General features: G+C 46.7%; 1 protein-coding gene across 4 annotated transcripts in view; it reads left to right on the top strand.

The window, feature by feature from the left end:
• GPM6B (glycoprotein M6B) overlaps positions 1 to 21,173 on the top strand; it is a 154,465-nt gene that overhangs the window by 116,115 nt on the left and 17,177 nt on the right. For 2 of the 4 annotated variants that reach the window (XM_082680735.1, XM_082680736.1), the window contains exon 2: positions 3,485 to 3,604. The exons of the other annotated variants lie outside the window; for them this stretch is intronic. In XM_082680735.1, the coding sequence (XP_082536861.1) occupies positions 3,485 to 3,604 (120 nt within the window). The remainder of the gene's footprint in view (positions 1 to 3,484; positions 3,605 to 21,173) is intronic. 4 annotated transcript variants of the gene reach the window in all.

Raw genomic sequence — 21,173 nt, 5'->3', positions numbered from 1 at the left:
TGTATTGCAATCAAACTTTATTTACAAAACCAGGTGGCTGTCATCGGCCGACCTCTGCTATATCCTATAGTGGTGTTATAGCTTCCTTTAATATTTTAAGTACTAGCTAAAAATGGAGGAGGATTGACGTAGCTTTCAGAGACCGGGCCCAGTGAGTATAGTCTTTCTGGGAAGCTCAGTCTTCGTCATTTAGTTGCTTCCAGTGATCATTTCCTAGATGGCCGAAAGCATACCAGTCTGCAGTTTAGTTATTCAGCCTCGTCCCTAAATTACGTCATCTGAGTAAATGGAGGGAAAAGTGTACACAGCATTATTTTGATTTCTTTTCCTCAAGTCCCCGTTGTTTGTCATACCTACTTTGGCGATGACCACCCAGTTGTGTGTCTCGCCATCAGTCACCACCGTTCACCTCAGCCCCATCCATGAGTAGCATCTGAGATGTCACAGTCTTCTGTGCTTCTTCCCGAATACCAGTCAGTCTCCTGCCCACCTCTCCCTTCTCCTCTCTAAGGGGAACGTTTGCAGGCTTCCCTCTGAAGGGCATAAGCCAGGATCTTCCTAGGTCTGTACATTTTCCCATTTCTTGACAGTTGCTCAGGAGCTGAGGCTTCTCCTTGCACTCACGTGACTCCCTTTTAAGCGTTGGGACCCTGCCCTTTTAAATGAAACATATACTGTGCTCTTTGAAATTTTATAATTTGCTATTTAATGTCTTTATTTAAGTCTGGCTCAGAAATATAAAATAGACATGATTTTCCTTCCCTTCATATCTAAAGATTAATTGTTGTCCAAAGGCCTTCCCAGTAGAAGTGGAAAGCATCCACCCACTTGCGGATCCCATCTCCACGTCTCGGGCTTGGCTGTCCTGTTTTTCTCAGGAAACACATTAGCGTTGGGCATTCCATGATTTTTCATCGTCATTGCCAAGCAGCCTGTGCCTGATTGCCTACGTGAAGAGACACGGGCAGAGAATGGATGAATCCTGTGCAAAGATCCCCTGAATTGCATGGCCTGGCTGGGGTGCAGTCAGGGTGGTGGGGGACCTAGAGGCCCATTGCTTGATCCACAGGCTCCCAGGATGTTCCCCTGCATTCAACCAAATATTTATGCAGCAGACGTTGACTGGGCACCAACTGTGTGTTGGGCTTGGAGGGAGAACTTTTTTGCAAGGAGGATGAAAATTTTTCAGATAGAAATGATCGAGTTCCTTGGAATCCTCTTGCTTGAGGTCGACACGGAGGGCTTACAGCCACTCACCAAGAGGAAATCAGCTCATACCATGAGGCCACTTGACCTCCTTCTGGTTCTTTCCACCAGCCCCACTGGGTTTCTCCGCTTTCGGGGAATGTAGCGCAACCCATGTATGAGAGAGAGTCACCCAAAATCTGAATCCAGGAAAGGCTGAGAGTTCAGAACTTTTAAGAACCCTGAAGTAACCTCAGGAGCTTGCGACCTGACAAATGTCTTTACAAGGCAGAGAAGCACAGCTCACCTCCAAAGAGACCTCAGCGGAAGAGTAGAAAATTACAGCAAGTGCACAGGCCCCTGGCTGCATGATCGCGGGCAAGGGACTTACCTTTCCGTTGCCCGTCTTCGTTTGTAGGTATCGGCGTATCCCAGCTGTTCTAAGGTGTGATCGCTCACGAGGGAATCTGATGTGAACTTAATGCACGATTAGAGGGCGTCTGAAATTCAGAACCAGGCAGATCCATCTCCTCTGACCCTAAACAGGGTCCTAAAATAAATTGCTTCAGGGAATTGGATCCCCACGATTACCAGTGGGGAATTTTGAAGTGTGTCCAGTATTCCATGAGAGATCAGAGAAGCCCAACTAAAGAAATTGTGGACTGACTGACGTGACAACTGTAGATTGAGCAAAGATTCTTTTTGAAAGGGCTGTCGTGATCATGACTCAAACATTGGAGGTACTAAGGTGACTGGCGGTGGAAAGAATCAGAACAGGTGACAGTCCTTAAAAATGTATTGACTTAGATAATTTTGCCTATGTTACACATAGAAAAAAGAACAAAAACCTTTAGACTTCGTGTAAAAAAACAAGATCCTGAGGTAACGAGTGCAACGTGCTTTGCTTGGTGACCAGCACGCGGTGAGCACGCTGTAAATTAGAGGCGTCATCATGTTCATTAAAGACAAAACCAGCAGCAGTAAAAATACTTTTATTGTGCAGTTCTGCTCTTGTCCTCGCATCGTTTTTTCCCCTTTCAAATGTCATTAAAAGTCTTTAACTGTCTTTTCAATGTCTCTAAAAGACAGTTTTACTTTACCTTGAAGCCAAAAAGGTTTGCCCTGAAACGCCACCTAGAAACGTAGGTCTCCACTTCCCAAGTGGAAATACCTCGAGAGTTTTCAGAGATTGTGGAGAGCAGAGATGGGTTTTCGTAACAGCTGGTGAGGTTTTCAGTGGACCCAGTCAGGGCAGTAGCCTTTTTGCCTCACAACATGGCAGTTTGCTTAGTCCTTAGCCTCAGTGGTCTGAGGTGCCCAGGGCATTATAACCTGCTCTTCTGATGGAATAGTTACCCACATCAGTGTCAGCACCATTTTTTTAATCCTTAAATATTTGTGGCACCCAAGAGGACGTAACCCGTCATTAGGTTTGATGGGATTCTCACCTATAAACTGGCCAGAGTGACCTTATGGTCTCTTAGGGATTTCAAGGTTGTAATTCAACTAAGAGTTACCAGCATCTGATTCTGTGTCAGGCAAGTTGATAGATATTTTCCTCTCCAATCCCCTAAGAAGTAAGAAATATAGTCAGATTACCAGATAAGGGCCTGAGTCTCCAGGAGGCCCCTTGTCACCTCATGTGGGAGGAAGCAGTGTTTCAGGCCCAAGACCAGCAGCCGTTTCTCTATAAAGACACTGGGAGATCATTGGAACAGGATTTAATCTGGAACATTCTAGACTGAAGTCCTGAGCTTAGATAAGATGAAGGGACAGAATATTGCAGATGTCAGTGGAAGGACAGGAGTTTTCATCCAAGGTTCAGCAGACCATGGGGTCATTGGCCATACTTTGCAGGCTGGAACTAGGCGCCGTCAGAGCAAGCCTGGATTCACCCTCGCTTGTGTAGCTACAATAATGATGATGCTCTGTGGGTCTGAAAGTGAAAGAAACAGAAAGACACATACGATGGTGAGAAGCCAGATTTTCCTTGTAAATAGTGTCTGCCCAAAATGATCATTCTAAGGGGCGGGACTTGGGGGGAGATGGAGAAAATACAGAAAGAAAAGACAATATTGGTGATTTTTGTCAATTTAAATTGAAAAATGGAGGAGGAGACTAACGTTCTCCGTGTATTATGCTGAGTTGATAAGGTGATACTGAAAGGTTGCAATTCAGTGGCATATTTTGTGAGCTCCCCGTTTCCTTGAACTATATGGTAAAAGAATAAATTAAAATGCTGATGTAGAATCTTTGCTGGAGATAGAGACACTGACTCTTTGCCACCTGAAATTGGCAGTGAACAGCAGAGCTGAAATGGAAATTGGCAGGTACCACTGGATGTACCCAGGCTCAAAGAACCACCAGTACCGTCCCGTGCCAACCCTGGGGGACAGGGCTAGCCTCTTGAGCAGTCCAGGTAAATACAGCCTCGGGGTGAATTCGCACAGCAAGTCAACTGTTATCTTTAATATGATTTGTGATAGCTCTTTCGGTTTGGTGTTGTTTTCTGTTTTGCTTGATGCGTTAATTTGTTCACAGGGGTAGGGGTGGAATTAGCCCCTTGAGATTTTTTTTTCATCCTCTTTCTTTTTCTCCCTTCCTTTCCATTCCACCCCATCTTTCACCTCTCTCTTCTCCCTCCTCCCTGTTTCCTCCCCCTCACCTCTTCTCAAAAGGAGCAGTGTACAGTGAGGTATGCCTTGGGGCTAAGCACGAAATTTCTAATATCTGAACCAATAATGGGTTGGGGGGCGCGTCACACATGCCCATCATGGGACCAAGAACTGAGCCAGGACATTTGAGGCGCCTGGGCTCTGAGGGTGCTGTCAGTGTCCCCACATGTCTTTCTGGCCACACTGCTCTGCAACGCTCTGATCTCACATCAGTCCATTGCCTTTGAGAAGGAAAACTCAGAGCCCATGAAATGACGAGCAGATACCTGGGTACGCCATCCCGTCAGGTAGGTCCACAGGGTCCGCTTTCCAGTCTCCTTGCTCAGGAGGAGCGCCGGTCTCTCGGAACGTCTAAGTGTTGGGTCGGGGTGAACTGTGCATCAGCCCATCTGGGGACCCGGAAGGGGAGAAGGCTGAGCGATGTGCACAGCCACCCTCCACATCCTCGAAGTCCACACAAAGCATCCTCATACTCAGCTCAGTGAGCTAAAATTCGGTGGTTTCAAGTTACTTAAAATGTGAATATAAAGGGATGGTGGTGGGTCAGAGAAACACAACAGGCTTCAAGTTCCGCTGTAATTCTCTGTGAACCCATAGCGGCATTCCTCCCAAATGTTTGCTTACTGCTGCAGGAATAAATCAGAAATGACCACATAGACCCTGCAAGTCTAGAAAGAGCGGCCCTGAGGTACAACGTAAGACACATGTTGAGTTACAAAGTCAGACCGCCTGTAATTCATTTAAATCTTTTCTTTAAAACCTAAATTGTGGCTTCAGGTTAATTAACATGAAATCTGACTTTGGAATTAGTTCTACACCTTGAGTGACGGATTCCTTCCCTCAACATCTGGCTACTAGGCGCCAGCCCTGTGTGTGCCTGTGTAGTGCCAGTTAGAAGAGGTGAGCAAGAAATGCCATCAGACATTTGTTCTCTTGGATCCTTCGAAGGATGGAAGGTTCTGGAATCTTGAGTTTTAAAAATTACCATTAGGGGGCTTCCCTGGTGGCGCAGTTGTTGAGAGTCCGCCTGCCGATGCAGGGGACACGGGTTCGTGCCCCGGTCCGGGAAGATCCCACATGCCGCGGAGCGGCTGGGCCCGTGAGCCATGACCACTGAGCCTGCGCGTCCGGAGCCTGTGCTCCGCAACGGGAGAGGCCACAAGAGTGAGAGGCCCGCGTACTGCCAAAAAAAAAAAAAAAAAATTACCATTAGACATGTATCCATACAGTGGAATACTGTGCAGCAATGGAAGGGAATGAAGTACGCATGATACACACTGCGACATGGATGGATCTCAGAAACAGGATGCTGAGTAAAAGCTGACACACGAGACCAAATACCGTAGGGGTTCCATTAGAAATGTCCAGAATTGGCAAATCCAGAGAGACAGAAAATAGCTGAGTGTTTGCCAGAGGCTGGGGTAGAAGAGGTTTTAAAATTAGATCGTGGTGATGGTTGCACCACTCTGTAAATGGACTCAAAACCACTGGATTGCACGCTTAGAACAGGTGAATTTTCTATGTAAACTTAGCTCAACAAAGCAATTTTTAAAAATAATTCTACAGCATTTCTGTTGATTGATTGGCTGTGTTGGGTCTTCGTTTCTGTGCGAGGGCTTTCTCCAGTTGCGGTGAGCGGGGGCCACTCTTCATCGCGGTGCGCGGGCCTCTCACTATCGTGGTCTCTCTTGTTGCGGAGCACAAGCTCCAGACGCGCAGGCTCAGCAGTTGTGGCTCACGGGCCCAGTTGCTCCACGGCATGTGGGATCCTCCCAGACCAGGGCTCGAACCCGTGTCCCCTGCACCGGCAGGCAGACTCTCAACCACTGCGCCACCAGAGAAGCCCAACAAAGCAATTTTTAAAACGCTCCCCCCGCCAAAGCAAAATTAAACGGGCACAATTCAATGGCAGAGAGACAGAGAATGAACAGTACTTGCTAACATGACAAGAAGGTCCCCAAATTATCCGAAAGTACTGCCAGAAAGAGAAAGGTCTTCCTTTTAAGAATGTGTCGGAAGACACCAGCCCAGTTAGAAATCGAGAAAAAAACGAAGCATCTTTCCTGGATTTGGGTGGTAAAGCGTAAAGGTCAGTATGGGCACTCTAAGCAGCAGTGGCAGCTGAGAAGAATAAATACAAGCCTCCAATTTCCTCTCTGAAACCTTTGGGGCCAAATTTATTTAAGAATTCAGAAGAGTTGAGGTTTTTGAAAAGTGACGTGGCACACATTCCACGTGTGCGGCGCCACGTCCCCAGTCAGGTCTGGGTGCATCCCCCAAGTCCAACACGTGGATCTTTCTGGAGAGCTGGAGTTACGTTTGGGCGTCAAGGAAGTTCAGTGCAGAGCAGGTTTTGCTGCCAGATGAGCTCGACCCCCCTCCCCCTACCAAAAAAAAAAAACCCTTAATTTTCAGAGCTTTCGGAATTCTGGAATGGTATGATGAGTGATCGTAGGACTCTTAACAGTTCTCACGTTGCTGGTGATATTTCAGGTGAGAATTCCACGAACGAGCAGGTTCTCTTCGGAGGGGGGAGAAACAAAATCACTGAACTTGATCTCTAGCATCATCTTGCCAGATCCTGAAATGGTCTCCGTGCGCCTGTGGTGGTAACTGTGTGTGTGCGGGGGGGACATCACTGGGGGAGACGTGCCCGTGTGGCACACGCACTGCGGCCATGTGTGTCTGGAGCCGGGGCAGAGGCCTCGCGTGGGATGGTGTGAAGAGGCCATCGCGGGCCCCGGAGTGAGGGGAGCGAACGCAGCCACGGGGTCACTTTCCTAGTTGCCTGGAGATTTTGCCTGCCCCTCCATCAGTGCAGTTGCCATTCTGTGCTTAGATCCCAAACCAGATGGTGTGAGGGAAAAAATAGAGGATTCCATATGGCTCTTGTGTCTTGCTTTTTTTTTCCCCCCCCCCCTCAACCTACTTATTCCCCGTTGGAGAAGTCAAGGTGCTTCCAGTTTGCTTTGCCTTGATCGTTTCCCATTTTCCTTCTTGGGTGTAACTTCTCCCTAGAATTACATTTTTAGCACTTGGTTAGTTAATCCTTCACCATCTGTTTCTTCTTTCTTCTTTTTTCATTGTTTAATTTCTTTGACCAGGTAACATCCCCATCTTCTCTAGGCCTCCAGGCAATCAAAGGATGGGTGGCCACAAGGGCAACCCCATGTGACGCTGCCTTGGGGACCTAGGCCTGAGATGGTGGCCTGAGACAGTGGCACTCAGGAAAGAAGGAACTGTTATGGCTACAGCTGCCCTCGACGGAATATTATGCTTCACGTGTGCTTCAAGCTACTGTGGGTTGTGTTACACAGGCTTCACTCAAGAGTGTCACCTGAGAGAATTTCGATCCTCTGTTCCAAGTGTGGTCTGTGGACCAGCAGAATCAGCATCGTCTGGAAGCTTCAGCCAAATGCAGAGTCTCAGGCCCCGCCCCAGGCCTGCTGAATCCGAATCTGCATTTGGACAAGATTTCCAGATGTTTCCTGGGCACAGTTTGGGAGGCACTAATTTAGAGGCAGGTGCAAAAGCAAGAAGGGAGAAGACAGGAAGGAATCGAAGAAGTGAATTTAGAAATCTCTATATTTAGAAAAGACGGAGAATTGCTTAAGGTGTCCATTCTCCTTTCCCTCTCTATTTATGAGGAGGCAGGTATAAGAATTGCCAGTCGTCAAGGCACTGAGTCCTGGTTAGTTTGAAAGGCCAGTGACCTCTGATTGTCTTATCTACTTGCCTGAATATGTGCTTTCTCTGATTCCTTTGTTTAAAATCTTGGTGGAGGAGAGTGGGGAGGGGCAGCGAAAGCGGGGGACAGCTTGTTTTCTTGTGGAGAGAACGAGGAGAAAGTAGTTGACAGGAGCTGGGAGAAGTTCTTTTTTCTCTTTTTTAAAGATTTGTTTATTATTTATTTAATTTATTTTTGGCCGCGTCAGGTCTTAGTTGCGGCATGCAGGATATTTCGTTGCGGCACGCGGGCTCTTCATGTGTTGCGTGGGCTTCTCTCTAGTTGTGGCGGGTGGGTTTTCTCTTCTATAGTTGTGGCGCGCAGGCTCCGGGGCGCGTGGGCTCTGTAGTTTGCGGCACGTGGGCTCTAGTTGAGGCACGCGGGCTTACTTGCCCCGTGGCATGTGGGATCTTAGTTCCCCAACCAGGGATCGAACCCGTGTCCCCTGCATTGGAAGGCAGATTCTTTACCACTGGACCACCAGGGAAGTCCCCCTCGTCACCTTCTTGAATATAATCCAGTGACATGCAAGATGCTGTCACTTAATATGGCTATAAGCTAAGGGACCAAGAATGACTATTCAGACACTGGTAAATCTGTATGTAGTTCGGCATTCAATCTGCCAGGTAAGGAGTAGAAAAATCACCCCCTTCCACCAGCTCCCCTCCTGGCCATCTTCCAAATCCAAATGGCTCTGATGCTTGGGTTAAGATGACTGTAGATAATTCCAGAAGTCCAAAGAGACCACCCTGTCACATATGGGCTAGAATGGAGAGTGTGGGGGGAGCACGGGGAATGTTGGTGTTTAGCTGAGAGTTTAGCAGGAAGCCCACGTGTTGGGATTTCCATGGCCAAGCATGGATTCCCGAGCCGCCGTGAGGGGCAAGCAAGCATTTCCTGCCTGTCCACTGCTGTGAATCAAGTCACCCTGTTGGGCTCCATGTATCTGCCCAGGTGTGACCTGAGAAGGCGGGCCCCCAGAGATCCCCAGCCTTTCTCTCTCTGGCCCCTGAGCCTGGGACTTCTCTGTTGTGGATCCACTTTATAGAGTGACACCTGGGATATGTGAGTCCTGGGAAATGCTGTTGGATTTGTTATTCTTTCATGTCACTCTGCCCTAACCTAAGGTTGTAAGGCCACTACATTTGAGGCCTTTTCTGCAAATACTTGAAATGTATTTCATGGTGGGGAACGCTTAATCTCTTCATGTGCGTCTTTGGGCTCTGTTGCTGGTTGCATGAGGACTGTACCCAGTGGTCTGACGGTGTCGTGTGGGCTCTCGGGCGGCGTGGCTTTTCCCCAGAGTCTGGTTGGAGAAGCTCTCTTGGTTTGCACAGCTCTGGCGGGGGGAGGCACCCAGTCTGTCTGATGGCTTCCAGTGATTCAAGGTGTTTCAGGTTAAATGGAGGTGAACAATGGACACAGTGCAAGCATATTCTAGCTCAGGTTAATGCTATCGATATAATGTTTCTGAGTTTTTTAAGAGTTCTTTGCATTTTGTTTTCTGCTGTGGATTAATTATTTCATTTTCAAATTACCTGCAGTTTTCACCAAAAACATGTGCCCCTATAGAGCAGGTAACTGTTTTGTATCTTATTTACCAAAGGCTATTATGTCAGCCGTATACATATAATTTTTCATTTACAAATGTTCAACTTTTTCTCAGCTGTGCTGTTGGTATATGATTAGCACTCGATTATGTAGCAGTGGCTGCGACTGTGTCTGTGATATATAGAACTCCCTTTGCCTTTTGGTCTTGTGTCTGTTCCTCAGCTCAGAGTAGGCAGACAGAGAAAGCAGAGATGAAAAGCAGATGGATCAGTATTGAGTATAAGTCTGGAGCTTTCCCTCAGGTGCAGCGTCTGGTTTTAGGGACACTGACTTGGATTATTCAAAGCAGCGATTCGCAGTCTTTTAGAAATAGTGACATCTGATCCTTGTTTCCTTTATGATGCCCCTTGTGTTGTATGTTTTCATTTTGGGTTAATTAAAATTAATTTTGTCTTGAACACTTTCGCCACCCTTAGAGCTAACTGGAGACATTGGGAAGCAGCTGAAGTCTGCTGCTAGAGGCTAGAGTCTTCCCGCCTCCCCCAGGCTGTGTCCTTTCGGGGGTCCCTGTTCACTCACACCCATGTGTTTCCATATCTGTCAAAAGCTTACATAAAATGGCTTGTGTATTAGGAAACAGCTCTGGGTGTCTGAGTCATTTAAGTGGGACGAGGCTTCCTCTGAAGAGCATCACGCTTGCGTTTTATCTGGGAACTTCCGTGGACAGTGCTTTCACCCTGAGGAATAACTCTAGTGGTGAAATGTCAGGCCAGTAGGAGAGGCAATGGGATGAAGACGAGCCTTTCCGTGGTCTTAAGACAACCTGGTTTACGTTCATGTGCTCTTTCCCAGTGGTGACACGTGGAGATTACAGAGATTCCTGTGAGGACTTGGCTTAGACCAGGCTGGTGATGCCACCCACCGTGGTTTTGTGAATAAAGTTTTATTAGAACCAGCTACGCCCATTCATTTACAGATTGTCTGTGGCTGCTTTCGTGCGAGAACAGCAGAATTCAGTGGTTGCAGCCATATGCTCTGCAAAGCCAAAGATAGTTACTGTCTGGCCCTTTCCATTAAAAAAGAAAGCCAACCCCTGACTTAGAGTAATTGCATCCTTAGCACACGTTGCACATCCAGTCTACTTATGGTAGGCAAGACCTAAAAATTTTGCTAGTCACTCAGTTTCCTAAAATCTTCTCCCTCCGAGATCCCTCACCTTCTTCTCTTCAGGCTCCAGATCCTTGCTCCCTGGGGTACTTGTTGTTCACAGGCTTTAGACTAAAGCTCAGCCCTTCTTCAGAGGGTCTCTTGGCTCTTTCTGGAAGCTCAGCCCCTCCTTCAGGTCCCTCTTTGAGTGTTCCCTTAATATACCTGTTAAATGGATGCCGTGGAGCTGTTTTCATCTATTATACCATTCATTGTACTTTAGCAAGTTTTATTTTCTGTGATATGTAAAAGATCATTTATATCTTGTTAAGGGCAATATTGGGGGTCATTTCTTTTTTTTTTTTTTTTGCGGTACGTGGGCCTGTCACTGTTGTGGCCTCTCCCGTTGCGGAGCACAAGCTCCGGACGCACAGGCTCAGCGGCCATGGCTCATGGGCCCAGCCGCTCCGCGGCACGTGGGATCTTCCCAGACCGGGGCACGAACCCGTATCCCCTGCATCGGCAGGCGGACTCTCAACCGCTGCGCCACCAGGGAAGCCCAGAAGTCAGTCTTTTGAAACCTTATCGGGGAAGCTAGTCAGCAAGTTCAGCCCACACTCAGGGGGAGGGAATTACACAAGGGTATGAATATCAGGGGGTGAGGATCATCGGGGGTGTCTTAGAAGGCCGCCTGCTGCAAGCTGTATAAACATTTCAAAATGGAAATGCGTCATGTGCCTCCTTAGAGCACTGTCTTCTCTCCTTAATGACAGTAGCCCCCTCACTTTCCTGTCACCAAGTGGGGGGAGCCCACAGGTTCTGTAGCCACAGGATACGTCCCCCCAGCCCACCCCAGCCAGGTTGATGTGGCTCCTGCCTTTTGCTGCCAATTCTTAGTTTCCAAAGGGGACTCGTAACCTTTTAACATTACTAGCATCTTTTGTAAAAATCAAACTTAAGAAGCAGATCTTAAAAAGAAAAGGTGAAAAGAAAAAGAAGCAGGTCTTTTTTTTTAAAAAAAACTTTTTTGTTTGTTTGTTTGTTTGTTTTTTGCGGTACGCGGGCCTCTCACTGCTGTGGCCTCTCCCGCTGCAGAGCACAGGCTCCGGACATGCAGGCCCAGCGGCCATGGCTCACGGGCGCAGCCGCTCCGCAGCATGTGGGATCCTCCCGGACCGGGGCACGAACCCGCGTCCCCTGCATCGGCAGGCGGACTCCCAACCACTGCGCCACCAGGGAAGCCCTAAAAAAACTTTTTTGAGGTGTAATTGGTATGTGTAAGCTGCGTATACTTAAAGTGGCCTGTTTGATAAGTTTTGACATATGTATGTGCCCATGAAACCAGCACCACAAGCAGGATGATGACATGTCCGTCAATCCCAAAGCTTCCCTGGGTCCCTTTATAAGCCCTCCCTCTCCAAGCAACCACTGATTTGCCTTCTGGCTCTCTGGGTTAGTTGACATTTTCTGGAATGGCCCTTAGGAAGATTCGTTCACATATATTCTCTCATCTTTTCTTGCCAAGCCATTCCCATAAAATGTTGTGTGACACTGACTGCTTCACAGCTCCAAGCTTCGTCTGCTTTTCCCCCTTCCTGCCTCCACTGAAAACGCCCTGCCCCCCTTGAATACAACTCAGAAAGACCCATTCTGCTACCACCTACAGTGGAAGAGTTTAGTTTGCACCCACTCCAGTCCAGCCTACACACTAGTGCCAGATTAGTCTCTTAAAAGCACACCTCAGATCACGTCACTGGCTTGCTCACAAACCTTCCCTCTCTCCCCACTGCCTGCAAAATAAAGCCCATGAGGCTTCAGGTTGCCTCAGAGGCCTCCCCACAGGAGGGGCCCACCAGCCTCTCCAGCTTCTCTCCTGATGCTGTCCCGGTCCCCTTGATAAACTTGGCCACGCCCTCAGCTCTCCCCACGTGCCGCTCACCACATCGGTCCCGTTCTCCTTCGCTCATGCTTGTCAGTGTGTCCTAACCATGAGATCCTTCTGTTCTTTAAGGCCTGTCTACACCACTGCCACCCACACACCGTTTCCTAAGCTCCCCCACGCTAAGCCCAGGAGATCTGTCCCTACCTCACTCCCTGTGTCCCTAAGTCAACTCTCTCTTCATTCTACTGTAGTGATCTCTGATGTGTTTGTGTCCCTCACCCCACTCCAAAGTGTCAAGGCCGGGAGGGCAAACCAAACCCCTGCAGCCCCCAGCACAGTGCCTTGCACATAGCAGCAGTTCAATCGACACTCAACTGAATCCAGTGGAATCCAGCAGCGCATAGACACTGTCGCCCAGATGGTCAAGGAGGTTGAGTGCTGCGAAAGCTTAATACTGCAGAGAGGTCTCAGATTTCCTGAACACCCTACAGATCTTTGTGCTCTTAAAATCTCTGCCGTTCGGATTTAGAGCTAGCTTCCCCTACTCACTATCCGTTTCCCTGGTTCTTTGCTCCCCGCTCCCCACTTAACTAGTCTAATAGCACACACACGGTCTTTAGGAAAACTAAAGTCAGTTCCCACAAAAGGCGAAGGAAGAGACTAACAAGTGTCTTTTTCTTGTCTTTGTTTATTCTCACCATGTGAACATAACTTTCCTTTTATATAATTGCTTATTTTCTACTGCCCAAGCCATATTGCAAACGTGAGAGGCTCATCTATTTTAAGATTTTCACAACGTACCACAAAAGTGAAAATTTCTGATTTCATAGATTTTAGGACAAACTTTTGGAAGGATCTCCTGAAAAGCAATTCTCTTTATATCATTAAAAATAGTTTCAGCGTTCTTGGCATTATATAGTTAGACTTTTATGTCAGCGACTAGGAAGGTCAAGGGAGAACTGAGAAGCAACCTATCTATCATTTAAGTGATTCCTCAGTTAGGTCTTTAACAGGAAGCCCCCCTGTCCACTGACTTCATGATACCTTCTTTTTTTTTTTTTAAGTCTTTATTAAATTTGTTACAATATTACATCTGTTTTATGTTTTGGTTTTTTGGCCACGAGGCGCATGGGATCTTAGCTCCCCGACCAGGGATCGAATCCGCACCCCCTGCATTGGAAGGTGAAGTCTTAACCACTGGACCACCAGGGAAGTCCCCATGATACCTTCTTAATGGTGTACACCAGTGGTTTACAGACTTTGGGTTGTTAACTCCCTTTACCCTCTTAAAAATAATTGAAGACCCCAAAAAGCTTTTGCTCCTGTGGGTTATAGCTCTAAATATTTTTTGTATTAGAAATTAGAACTGAGAAATTTATTATTACTTAAGTAATAACGTTTTCATCATAGAAGTTTTAAAAGTTGTATAATTTATTTTTTATATCTTATCTATTATTTGATCTCAGAAATAGACTATATGTTATCCCTTAAAAAATAATGAACTTATTTGTTTAAAATGACAATAATAAACCCATTACATGTTAACATAAATAATGTTTGGGAAAGATAAGTCTTTTCGCAAACAAAGTAAAACTTGAGTGAGAAGAGTAGCACTCTTTTACATTTTTGCGAATCTCCTTAATATCTGGCTTAATATTAGACAGCTGGATCCTTACATGTGCCTCTACATTCATTCAGAGGCATGCCAGAGCACAAAGAAAAGTTCATATGCGGTTGAGTTACGAGCTGAACTAGCTCCTTGTTTTTTGGTGGACCGCCATTTTTTCTGTAAAGAACGACTAACAAGCTATAGTTACTAAGACTTCCCTGGTGGCACAGTGGTTAACGGCCTTTTCATATATTTGTGGAGCTCTTCCTTGATAATACACCCAAATCCAACAAATGATGGTTTCTTAGAGATTATTAGTAATGTGGAATCGGAAACTATATTAGTGAACAACTTCTACTCTGTTCCATTAAAATCTGTTGCTCTGCCTTGCACTTTGATTGGATCTGTATTTGAGAACGATTTTGTAACATCCCACATTGGTCCTTTGGAAAATACTGGTTCTCTGGGTGGTGCAGATCTTCCAAGTATTGACACATTGTTCATTATACCATATCCCAAAAGTCAAATTCATTAATAGCACCAGCGATTTCATCAAGAAGTCTTTTAAGTACTGGGAAGCTGGGACTTTTCAGTGTCACAGGTGCAAGTTTTCCGAAACTGATTGACAACGGATACTATCACTTGTTTTCTTTGAAGTAACAAGCTCATTTACATCATTTTTGAGAAAATTTCTGCCAGATACCCAAGTCTGTGTGTGTGTGTGTGCGCGCGTGCAGTGTTTCAGGTACAGCATTATAATTCAACATCTGTATACACTGCAGAGTGATCACCACCACAAATCTAGTTATGGTCCATTGCCAGACAGTTGACCCCCTTCACCCATTTCACCCAACCCCCAACCCCCTTCCTCTCTGGTAACTACTAATCTGTTCTCTGTGTTTATGAGTTGTTTTCTGTTTTTTTTAGATTCCACATGTGAGTGAAATCATATGGTATTTGTCTTTCTCTGCCTGACTTACCTCATTTACCCTAATGCCCTCAAGGTCCATCCATGTTGTTGCAAGTGGCAAGATTTCGTTCGTTCTTATGGCTGCATAGTATTCCATTTTGTGTGTGTGTGTGTGTGTGTGTGTATGTATGTATGTATATACACATAAGATATATATTATCTTTAAAAAATTTTTTATTGTAGTTGATTTACAATGCTGTATTAGTTTCAGGTGTGAAGCGAAGTGATTCAGTTATACAAGTGTTCATTCTTTTTCAGATTCTTTTCCCATATAGGTCATTACAGAATATTGAGTAGAGTTCCCTGTACTATACAGTAGGTCCTTATTAGTTATCTATTTTATTTTATTTTATTTATTTATTTTTGGCTGCATTGGGTCTTTGTTGCTGCGCGCAGGCTTTCTCTAGTTGCGGCGAGCGGGGGCTACTCTTTGTTGCGGTGCGCGGGCTTCTCATTGCGGTGACTTCTCTTGTTGCGGAGCATGGGCTCTAGGCACGCAGGCTTCAGTAGTTGTGGCACACGGACTCAGTAGTTGTGGCTCACGGGCTCTAGAGCAGAGGCTCAGTAGTTGTGGCGCATGGGCTTAGTTGCTCGGCCGCATGTGGGATTGTCCCGTACCAGGGCTCGAGCCCATGTCCCCTGCATTGGCAGGTGGATTCTTAACCACTGTGTTGCCAGGGAAGCCCTAGTTATCTATTTTATATATAGTAGTGTGTATATGTTAATCCTGAGCTCCTACTTATCCCTCCCCTCCACGTTTCCCCTTTGGTAACCATAATTTTGGTTTTGAAATCTGTGAGTCTGTTTCTGTTTTGTAAATAAGCTCATTTGTATCATTTTTTAAGATTCTACATAGAAGTGATGTCATATGATATTTGTCTTTCTCTGTCTGACTTATTTTACTTGGTATGATCATCTCTAGATCAGTCCATGTTGCTGCAAGTGGCATTATTTCATTCTTTTTTTTGCGGCTGAGTAATATTCCATTGTATATATGTACCACACCTCCTTTTTGTATTTGTCTGTTGATGGACATTTCGGTGGCTTCCATGTCTTGGGTGACGTAAATAGTGCTTCAGTGAACGTTGGGGTGCATGTATATTTTCAAATTACAGTTTTCTCCAGATATATGCCTAGGAGTGGGATTGCTGCATCATATGGTAGTTCTTGTATCATCTTTATCCATTCATCCATCAGTGGGCACTTAGGTTGTTTCCATGTCTTGGCTATTACAAATAATGCTGCAGTGAACACAGAGGTGCATATATCTTTTCAAATTAGTGTGGAGATTCTTGAAAAAATTAAGAGTAGAATTACCAGTATGACCAAAGCTATTTTACTCCTGGGTGTTTATACGGAGAACATGAAAACTGTTTTCCATAGTGGCTGCACCAGTTTACATTCCCACCAACGGTACACAAGGGTTCCCTTTTCTCCACATCTTTAATGCCAACACTTGTTATTTGTTGTCTTTTGGATAATAGCCATTCTGGCAGGTGCAAGGTGATAGCTCATTGTGGCTTTGATTTACATTTCCCTGATGATTAGTGATGTTGAGCATCTTTTCATATGCCTGTTGGCTGTGTGTCTGTCTTCTTCCCAAGTATTTTAAAAAATACTTTATTTATTTGTTTTATTTGGTTGCACCGGCTCTTAGTTGTGGCAGGCGGGCTCCTTAGTTATGACATGCAAACTCTTAGTTGCGGCATGCAGGTGGGATCTAGTTCCTTGATCAGGGATCGAACCTCAGCCCCCTGCATTGGGAGCTCGGAGTCTTAACCACTGCACCACCCGGGACTTCCCAAGTCTTAGTAACTACAGCTTGTTAGTCGTTCTTTAAAGAAGAAATGGCGGTCCACCGAAAAACAAGGTGCTAGTTCAGCTCGTAACTCAGTCGCACGTGAACTTTTTCATTGTGCTCTGGTATGCAGCAGTCCTGTATGTGTCCTTCTCTTCTCATTGCACAGAACCTTCAAAACGGGGGTTTAGATTTATTAAAGTTGATGATTTTTTACTGCATCAAGGACATTTCTAAGTGAAACTGTTCCTTTTGGTTTTTCTCCTATGAGTGTGTGGTGGTGAGCAATGCACTGCTGATTAATACTTTGGTGCCACTGCCTGATTCGCGCCAAGCCATCCGCAGTTTTACTGTGCAAACGTCAACACAGTGAAAAAAGTCAATATCTTCTAGTGCAATTATAAAGACAGTTTTGGCCTCCCACACCTCCTGAATGAGTCTCAGGGTCTCCCAGGGCTGCACAGACCCCTCTTGGAGGGCCCCTCTTTTCTGCCCTTGTGCTTCAGCGACCAGCCGATGGACCTCCAGAATAGGGTCCCCTGGGAGCAGGTGAGAAATGCAGAGACACAGTCTTCTGTATTTTAACGGGATCCCCAGGGAATTTATATGCACATGAAAGTTGGAGAACGAGTGCTCTTGAAGGGGGAGCTGCAGACTTTTCCTGTAAAAGGCCAAATGGTAAATATCTGGCAACTACTCAGCTGTGCCTTTGCAGGTTGAAAATAGCCACACACGGTACATAAAGGAATGAGTTCGGCTGTGTTCCAGTAAAACTTTATTTATGGACACAGAAATTTGAATTCCATATACTTGTGTCACGAAGTAGTATTATTCTTTGAGTTTTGGTTTTTTAAAAAATCATTTTGAAATATAAAAAAGCGCTCTGTGTTCGCAGGCCATATGGAGAGCTGAGTCTGGCCCATGGGCCACAGTTGGCTGACGCCTGCAGTAGAACACTTGTTCTCCAGCTTGAAATCACCTGGGGAGCTTTTTTTTTTTTTTTTTTTTTTTTTTTTAAGGAAAACCACTAGTTCTTGAGCCCTGCCCCGAGAAATTCTGATTCATTAGTCTGGAGTGAAGTGCGGACGTCAGGGCTTTCCAGTGCACTCCAGATAATGCTGTTGGGCAGCAAAAGTTTGAGAACTTCTGCTCTGTAATATTTTGTAAGCAAAGTAAGGTTTATTTTAAGCTCTTTTATTTTTTTTTAATTGTAGAATTTGGCAGTCACACTGGTGTCTCAGACCGAAATTGTACATGATAGCCTGAGAGCGAAGTTTCTCATCGTTCTTTGTTGTTTGTTGTGTTCGGGGCGGGGACCGTCCTGTACACTGCGGGATGTTTAGCAGCATCCCTGGCTTCTACCCACTACCTGCCAGTAGCGTCCGCCCCGTTGCGATGACTTGAAATGTCTCCACACGTCCCCTGGAGGGCAAAATCGTCCCCACTTGGAAACCAGTGATGTGAACATTGCAGAGCATGTGTGTTTGTGCTGTCTCAAGAATCCTCTGCCTCCGTGCTGTTGACATTGGGGTTGTATAGCTGTTGAGGGGCTGTCCTGTGCCCTGTAGGATGCTGAGCGGCACCCCTGGACTCCACCCACTAGAGCCGGTAGCGCCCCCTCCGCCAGTCGTGACGACCCAAAATATCTCCAGACGTTGCTCGATGTCCCCTGGGGGGGCACCGTCGCCCCCTATTGAGAACCGCTGCTTGAGCCAACTCTGAGTCAGGGGGGTCTGGGTCCCCTGACATCCGCTTTTATGTCTCTTAAGTAAGGATTCTCTCTGCCTCCGTTTTCCTGCTGGTTGTTTGAAAGTTGCAAACCTTGGTTACTTCTCCTTTTCTTTTTGAATTTGGTGGACCGTTAGGAATCAGTAAAGCAGCAAGGAAGGCCACGTGTAGAGGTCTGTGTGTGTTGTGTGTGTGTGTGTGTGTGTGTGTGTGTGTGTGAGTGAGTGAGAGAGAGAGAGAGAGAGAGAGAGAGATTCATTCCCTGGGTAAGAATCTGAGCCCTTGTTGCTGCCGGTCTTCCTCCTGAGCCAGCATTAAAGCTGCAGCCAGGATCACAGACAACTTGGGGCAAATCACTGGGCCGTTATGAACTCACAGCCATGGCAACAGCCATCCGCAAGCCCGAGGACAAAACATGTTTTATTCTGTTGTTCTGCACAGAAGGTTCTAGTGATGCCAGAGACAAAATGGCCATTGAGAGGAAGAGGCATTGAGGCCTATTTATTCTCCCTACTGTGTGGTTTATATTTAAACTATCTTAGGCTAACGCACACTGGAGTTTTAGTGCAAATCAAAACGGAAAATTCTCTTTAGCCTCAGAGACCGGCCAAATGAAGGCCGAAGACTTTATTAACCTAACAGAGTTGCTGGGGGGTGGGGGGCGGGGCGGGAGGCGGTGTTGGTGAGAGGTACTGAGAATATTAGTAAATACTATGTGCTAGAAGGCCTAGCAGTGTTTTTTTCCCCCCCACAAGTAGTTCGCACTCATCCAAAAAATGCTTTCCTTGCCTTTTCTGGTTTATGTTCACCAACGTTGTCATTGCTGGTTTGAAGCTCGGGAAAGCTCAGCCTGTGGATTTATAGGAATATCCAAGAAAAGCATCGATCTTCCGTAGCTGGCATCAACATTTCACAGCGTGGCGCTCTGCTGATACTCGGCACCATACCAGTCACCCTGGCCTGTGACTTCTCATGCTGGGGACAGCCCGAAGCAGAGATCCAGGACCTTTGTCTGCATGGGGGTGGGGTGTGATAGGTCTGTGTTCTCAGACCTTCTGCGGTAAGGCACTAAAGCATCTTTGATGTGAAAAATCGGAGGTTAACCGTGCCTGCTTGGCTCAGAAAAAACACTGTAGTTGCACTCTTTTCAAGATGGCTGAACAGCTTGTAACATTGTGTTTTTCTTCATTGCGGTCCCTGGAACTTGCCATTTGATTTGCAAGTGTCTGGAGTTACGGCCAAGCCCAGCAGGCCACCTCTTCGGGAGAAAACACCAAACACAGTTGACACAAAAGCAGGCACTTCAAAGGGACTCAGGATGCTGCACCTGGGACTGGTGGCTGGCCTGGGCTTCTCAAACTTTCAGGCACACAACTGAGGGCTTGTTCAGATGCACATTCTGATTTGGTTGGTCTGGGGTGGGGTCCAAGATTCCGCATTTCCCCCAAGCTCCCTGCTGAACCTCACGCAGCTCGTCCAAGGACCACACTTGGCAAAGCAAAGGCTTTCAAGTACTTTCAGCTGCTAAATGGTCCCCTCATGTCTTTCCTTGACCTCTGAAAGCGTTCACTGCGGTCCAGAAGCTGACAGCATCCTGCGTCAGCTCTTCTGAGCTACAGACCCACATATCCGATCGCCTACCAGAAGCGCCCCCCTTAAGATGGCATCCGGTCACCTCAAACTCAGCATGTCTAAAACTGAACTCAACATCTTTGTCCTCAAAGCCTAGCCGTCCTGGGTCAAGCCCAGCTCAGGGAACAGCACAACATCCATCGGGTTCCACGTGCAGAAGTGGAGGAGTGATCCTTGGTTCTCACCAGCCATCCCCAACCCCTTTGAGTCCACACCAAGTTGTGCCCACTTGACATCTCAAACCTCTCTCAGACCCATCCCTTTCTTCCACTTCCGCTGCTTTTGCCCTGGTCCAAGCGCCTGCCCTCTTTTGCCTGAAGCATTGCAGCAAGCTCCTCCCCTTATCCACGGCTGCTTTGTTCCCGTCACATCCGCCAGGAGGATCTTCTACAACCCCGGTCTGTTCCCTGGGGTTAAAAATGTTCAGTGGCTTCCCATGATGCTGCGGATAAAGTCCAGAATCCTTCAGGAGGCCTGGAAAGCCCTCAGTGCTTCTAGCTCCAATAAACCCTCTCCTGCCTTCCTTGCCCCACCCTCACCGTGTACTCTCTGTGTTCTGGCATCTTTTATGCCCGGGAAAGCGCCCTGCTCTTTTCCACCATAGAGCTTTTGTTCGCACTGTTCCTCTTTCCCAGCACACCCTCCGTAACCCAGCCCTCTCTCCTTTTACCTAATCAGCTCCAATCCATCCTTCAGATCTAAGCTGCAGAGGCTGTTCCTGGTCACTGTCCAGAAGCCTCGGTAAATCCTAATGGTTTCCTCTCCTAGCACTTCTGAGCCCAAAACCATGTGGATAGTGTCTGTTTCCCCCATAGGCTATAAACTCCATTAGCATGTAGACCACGCCTATGGTAGCTCGCCATCGAGTCCCCAGCGTCCAGCCCAGTACCCGGGACCTCAGAGACACCTCGGTGAGCATTGAATGTTCACTAATGGAATGAAATGGAATGAATGGGTGAATGGACAGCTGCTCCCTTCCTCCCAGCACTCTCATCCTCACCCGTATCTGTTACTCTGCTTAACTGACAGCTTCCATTCAAGCGGGCCTTTAAGAGACCCCAGTACCCAAGATAATGATAACAGCAAGATTTTGGGGCAGAGCTTCTCCTGTTCAAATGAGAGCTGGGCTGCACCTTCAGGGGACCCCGTGCCGACTGCTTCTTCGAAGTGCGTTACAGGTGACGTCATGTTGATTCGTCCGTTCTGTTGAGAATTTAATAATTGACTCATTAGCCACGGGTGCTTCTTCACACCCTGATGTCTAATACCT

This window comes from Grampus griseus (genome assembly GCF_964374135.1).
Source record: "Grampus griseus genome assembly, chromosome: X".
NCBI lineage: Eukaryota > Metazoa > Chordata > Mammalia > Artiodactyla > Delphinidae > Grampus > Grampus griseus.
The sequence above is the reverse complement of the archived record's forward strand: the minus strand, read 5'-3'. Positions and strand labels throughout refer to the sequence as shown.